A 6,025-nucleotide genomic window follows, 5' to 3' on the forward strand; every position below is an offset into this window, starting at 1 on the left:
AGTCGAGTATGCTTTAAATAAGTTAAAGCCATTTTTAGTATAAATCTCACAAACACGTTGAGTTAAACGAGTTAGATTATGCAATTAATTTGGTTAGGCGTGTGAGTTTACAATAGTTAAAAAGTCAGTAAATAATTAGTTGGTTTGAGTGTCGTTTAAATGAGTTCAAGTCGGTTTTCACTAAATTTCACAAACAAGTTGAATTTACCTTTGGGTTAACCTAACGTGTTATTTTTTTTCTTAAATTTACACGAAGCTAGAATTTTACTTTTTTATTATTATTATTATTCAAAGTAATACATGATACATAATAATCAAATATGGTAACCCTAGGGACCAGTAACCAAAATATATTCCAAAAACCATTTGCCGCCTTCACCCAAAAATATCTCCCTCCTTAATTTCATTTAATTTGAAAACATTTCATCACCAAACACACTTTTATATTATAAAACCTCTCGATTGATTTATTACCACACTTTTATATTATAACCTGGTGCAAAGCAAACTATCAGATCTTCAACCAATGGCGTTAGCTGCAAGCCCTAACTCCAAAGCCAACAACAACAAGAAGACTAAAAAGACCAATAATAATAATAGCAGTGTGGAGGTGAAGGAAGCCACGGCTGAGGTGATGAATTCCGATAATAACCCTACCTCTAAGCCGCAGCAGAAGAGAAACAGTAATCCAGGCGTTCGTGTTATTCGCGGCCGCATTTACGACTCACAGAACGGAACCACGTGTCATCAAGTATATGTTTTCTTTCATCTCATTATCTTCTGCAGTTATTATTATTATTATTTTGCTAGGGTTTACGTTATGTACTGTTTAACTCGATTTACGGTGGATTTTATGTACGATTTGTGATTGATTCCATCAAGTATGTTTAATTATGCATATGTATTGAAATTATTGAGCTAGGGTTTACCTTACGGATTTTAAATCGGTAGATATTATGTACGATTTGTTATTGTTGCCATCAAATATGTTTAATTCGAGTATGTACTGAATTTATCGTGCTACGATTTACGGTAGATATTACGTATGATTTGTGATTGTTGACATCAAGTGTGTTTAATTTGATTATGTATTTAATTACCGTGCTGCTAGGGTTTACGTTATTGATTGCATGTTTTGTTTTTCATGATTATAAACTGATTTATATTAGATATTTATATGTACTGTTTGTGATTGTCGCCGTCAAGTGTGTACTGAAATTATTGTGATAGAGCTTACGTTATGTCTTTATGGACAGTATGTTAGGGTTTTCATGATTTTAAATTGATTGAGGGTAGATATTCTATACGATTATTTACTTTGCGTTTCTATGTCTAGATCGTATTAATGTATGTTTGTCTATGTTCAGTCGTGAGTCATTAATAAGATCATATAGGTGAAATTAAAACGAATATGAGAGTTGAGTGAGGCAGTGAGCCATATGAACTTTGTTAAAACTTAAAGAAAAATGTAACTTGTATTAATATATGTTTATTTATGTTCAGTCGCAAGTTATTATTATTATTTGCCGATATTTTGTTTTTCACCTAGAAGTTAAAGTTCTTTGTATTTTATTAACACATATAATATTACCTATGCTGTATGTGTTAACTGCAAGAATTGAATACAATTTAAGGCAGATATTCCGTACGGTGGGTGATTGCGATGATTTACTTTTTCTTTCTAGTTTTAGCTCAATGCTCGAATTAATTGTAGGACCTTATAGGCGAATCTAATACAAATATCATATATGACTACTTATGGGCCAATGCTCAATTGTATCTAAATTGCTAGATTGATAATCATATTTGCTTTATGATTATTGTTGAATTAATCTTGAATGTAGGTTGCAGCCAGTTGCTTGTTTGTTAATATTGTTAACCCACATTTTTGTTTTTTTAACCTAGGAATTAGAATTGTGTATCTTACTAACACATTGCATATTATACAGTGTCGACAGAAGACCTATGCTGTATTTGCTAGCTGCAAGAATCAAGAAAAGGCTAAGCCATGCCCCATCAAGTATTGCTGCACATGCCTCTTGAACAGGTTAACTTTTCTATCTGTTGTTAATACTTTTATCGGTGGTTTATTACTTCAAGTTATTTTAGGATTAAAGTTATGGTGTTATCGTTTTTGTTATTGATGCATATGCTCTATCTTTATCTAGATATGGCCAGAAAGTTGAAGATGTGGCATTGCTGGACAAATGGGACTGTCCCAAGTGTAGAGGTGATTGCAATTGCAGCATCTGTAGGTAAGTTTATCGAACCTTGTTATCTCTATCTATGACTCATGAAATTAAAATGGAATCTAAGAGCTGTTTCAACTATAGAAAAAAACGCGGTCAGATGCCCACTGGTATGGTTTCACCGATGGCAAAGGCAGGTGGATTTTCCTCTGTTTCTGACATGATTGTTGCAAAAGGCGATCAGAATGTTTGCAATTACAAGCGAGTGAAAGAAACAATTGCTTCACCAAAAAAGCAAGCTGCAACAGCAGAGGTGATTGTGCTATTCTATTAGTAGTTACGAGTTCATTTATGGAAATTTATTCAAGTTTTAATATTGAACAGGCAATTGCTATCAAGTCACCAAAAAAGCCAGGTAAGGAAAATCTGTTTGATGGCAAGACAGATTTAAATGCAAATCCTCTGGTTTCAGTCCTGTTACCTGATGAGAAGAAACCAAAGAAAGTAAAGCGAAAAGGGCTTGAAGTTAAGCCTCATGACAATGCGGCTAATGATGTTTTAGAGATCACGACTAACAATGCTCTAAATGAATATAACCAAAAGAAAATGAAGACACAAGAGTCAAAGGAGACTGTTGAGGGACATGTGGTTGAGCAAAAACCAAAGAAAGTCAAGCGAAAGAAACTTGAAGTTAAACCTGATGGCAATGCAGTTATTGATGTTTCAGTAACCGAGATAACTGATGATTTAAACAAGAAGAAAAAGAAGTTAAAGACAAAAGAGTCTAAGGAGACTGTTGAAGGAAACAAAGTTAAAGAAAATAATATTATTCAAGATCAAGATGCAAACCAGCAGTTGGAGGATAACCAATCTTTAGTAGCAAAAAAGACTACGTTAAACTTGTTTGAGTTTGTTATTCCTTTGCCAGCTGGCACTGAGTTGGTAACTATAGCTGGAGTTGACCTCCCAAAAGAAGATGCTGGTAATGCATTGCAATTGTTAGAATTTTGTTCTACTTTTGGAAAGGTAAGTCATATTTTATGGACTTTTAAGAGTCTTTTCGAATTAACTTAAAGCATCATATTTCTCTTATATTTGGCAGGCATTAGATTTGAAAAAAGGACAGGCGGAAGCAGTTCTGAGAGACCTAATTAATGGGCGAAGTACACGTCGTGGGAAGTTTACTTCAGTAATACAGTTTCATATTCAGTTGCTGTCTGTTATTCAAGAGGAATCTGAATCTGAATCAGAGTATAGACTTTATTTCTGTTAATTAGTATAGTAGTGTAAGATTTTACATCATGATAACATATTTTTTATGGATGCATAATCTTTCAGTTCACCGACGTCAAATCTGACTCATGGCAATGATTCATGGTTGAAAGCTCTAAAAAGTTGCATTTCTAAATCAAAAGTAAAGGATATGGAGTCTATAGACTTGACAGCTGGTGGATATGATAATTTGGAATCATCAACGAAACTTAAAGTCTTAGTTTTCTTGTGTGATGAAGTTCTTGAAACTGAGTAAGATTGATATGCACACTTTAATGATCAAAGATTTATGTTAGCTTGCTGTTACAGTAACTGTATAAGTTATTCAACAGAAAAATAAGAAACTGGATTGATGATCAAAATGTGAAGTTTGCTGAAAAGAAAAAGGAAGCAAAGGAGAAACTTTCTGTTGCAAAAGATAAGGTATAAATTAGTTAATTAGAAAAGAAAATATAACATTTGAATTAGTTTGTTTTTAATTTTAATAAGCTAATGTGTTTTGTTGTTGAATTTATAGGAGAAAACTTTGAAGCAGCAAATGCAGGATGAGATTGCTAAAGCAATTGTTGCCAACGAAGGCGTTCCTATTACTTTAAAGGCACACGATGCTATTATTTCTAAGATTAAGATTAAAGCATCTGAAGCACATGCTGAAATGCTTGCATGTAAAGAAATGGTCCCCTTAGGTAAGTATATGGTGATCCATGATTATTTAAATTAAAAATCTCAAAATTATATGTTGATTATATAATTACAAAATTTGTGACTGTAGATAAAGTGAGGCCTGATGCTGTGAGAGTTGAGCCAATTTTCAAGGACAACAATGGGCATATGTACTGGAGATTGAAAGGGTGTTCTGAGAAACCTGGCATTCTTCTTCAAGGTAAGATTTAGTTGCAGTTATATGAAGGTTTTTATTTATTTTCTTAAAGTTCATAAAACCATCAATGTAACCGCTTCTTAAAATACAGATATAGGAACTGGGGATCATACAGTTGAAGTGATTGATAAATGGTTTGAATATGATGATGAACAGATGGATGTAATTGAAAAACACATAAATGTCTTGCGGTAAGTGGCAACTCTTATTCTCTTTATCTTTTTCTTTCTTTTTTTATCGATGTTATATTATAGACTGCTAACGAGAGTATTATTTTGCAGGTCACGGTTTAGAAAATACTACAAGAACTAGGGGATGGTGTGCTTGGTGTAACATGGCTGCATATTTTGTTGACTTATATTGGCGAATGCTATGTTATTTTGATGACTTATATTGGATGTAGGTTATATCTGTTGTAGCCGGTGATGATTTGTGTTTTGTCCATGTAGAGTTCATGAATACAGTTTCATTAGACTTATGAATTTATAAAAACTTTTGTAACCTATATATGCTTTTGGTTGTTATCAAGGTCAAGGTTATTTGGTCTATAAGATGTTTGTTATTCATGGAGTTGTGAAAAATATGATATTATTTTATTAAGTTTGTGGTTTAGGTCTATTTGGTGAGTTTGTGAGATTGCTTGTTTATTTTGATAAGTGGTTTTTTAAACTGCATTTTTGAAGACCAAATTTTCACCATTACCATGTATTCAATTCTATTGAATTCAACAAGGGAGTTGATACATGAAGCCGCAGACTAACTTTGAAACAGATCAAAACGTTCCCTTGTTATCTCCATGCATCATTGACAAGACACTGTATTTGAATGCAACGTCTTTTGAACATTATATTCATTATTTTCATGCAGAGTAAGTCACGAGAGTTTAATCATTATACGATGATAATTTATATGTTTGGAACTTTGTTGTGCATTATTGCTAATGCTTGTACAATGTGTTATGAATACTGTATCTTGCATAGTTACTTGTACATAATTAGGTGTGATGTACAATGAGATGTATATATAGGATAAGAAAATTTGGGGAGAAAGCTAATCTATATTAGGTATTGATAACCAGTGGCGGATCTAGACTCGAAACCGAGCCGTAGCGTTCAAAAATCCCCCCCCCACCACCCATATTTAATACAATGTTAACGAAACAAATATAAAGAACACGACAACAAATAAATTTAAACTAACTGGGTTAACGAACCTATAGTGGCGGATCTAGGTTGGGCTGTAAATATCTCCTCTTCGGTATTTGATAGCTTGAAACCGAGCCATTACATCTTCTTCATTTACTTTATCAAACGTTTCTCTTTCGACCGCATAAACTAAAGCATTGTTCAAATACTCATTACCCATTTGATAGCGCAAATCCGTCTTGATAAACTTCATTTTAGAGAAACATCTTTCAACGGTTGCAGTTGCAACCGGTAAAACCAATGCTAGCTTCAATATTCGATAAACCAAAGGATAAGTTGTGTGTTTTCCGGTTTCCACCATTACACGAGCAAGATCACCTATTCCACCCAGTTTTGCAAAATTAGCATCTTCCTCTAAAGTGTAATAAAATGTCGTAATATCACCCGGAATACACCCTCTTTCTTCGTTAGTAAAATCATTTGGATACATCTCTGAAAAGCCACTATCTTAAATATGTCGAACTTGGAAAACGAATCAC

General features: G+C 33.4%; 1 protein-coding gene across 1 annotated transcript; it reads left to right on the forward strand.

Annotated features, from left to right (window-relative positions):
• The first annotated feature begins 526 nt into the window (after positions 1 to 526).
• Positions 527 to 4,559, forward strand: LOC143530963 (uncharacterized). Its single transcript, XM_077026370.1, has 11 exons — positions 527 to 751; positions 1,950 to 2,047; positions 2,169 to 2,255; positions 2,334 to 2,502; positions 2,574 to 3,215; positions 3,292 to 3,440; positions 3,528 to 3,713; positions 3,794 to 3,884; positions 3,979 to 4,147; positions 4,234 to 4,344; positions 4,433 to 4,559. Exons 1-11 carry the CDS (start codon positions 527 to 529, stop codon positions 4,534 to 4,536), a joined length of 2,031 nt encoding a protein of 676 aa, XP_076882485.1. The 3' UTR covers positions 4,537 to 4,559.
• The last annotated feature ends 1,466 nt before the right edge of the window (positions 4,560 to 6,025 follow it).

The sequence above is a fragment of the Bidens hawaiensis genome, unplaced genomic scaffold, assembly GCF_021521415.1.
Source record: "Bidens hawaiensis isolate Kalapana, Puna unplaced genomic scaffold, B.hawaiensis_p1.1 tig00009067_1, whole genome shotgun sequence".
In the NCBI taxonomy this organism is placed as follows: Eukaryota; Viridiplantae; Streptophyta; class Magnoliopsida; order Asterales; family Asteraceae; genus Bidens; species Bidens hawaiensis.

Excerpts from the sequence above, each read along its gene's own strand:
- LOC143530963 (XM_077026370.1), top strand. The coding sequence starts at position 527 with ATGGCGTTAGCTGCAAGCCCTAACTCCAAAGCCAACAACAACAAGAAG. Across the intron at positions 3,216-3,291 it reads TTTGTTCTACTTTTGGAAAG|GCATTAGATTTGAAAAAAGG; the intron begins GTAAGTCATATT and ends TATATTTGGCAG. Across the intron at positions 4,148-4,233 it reads TAAAGAAATGGTCCCCTTAG|ATAAAGTGAGGCCTGATGCT; the intron begins GTAAGTATATGG and ends TTGTGACTGTAG.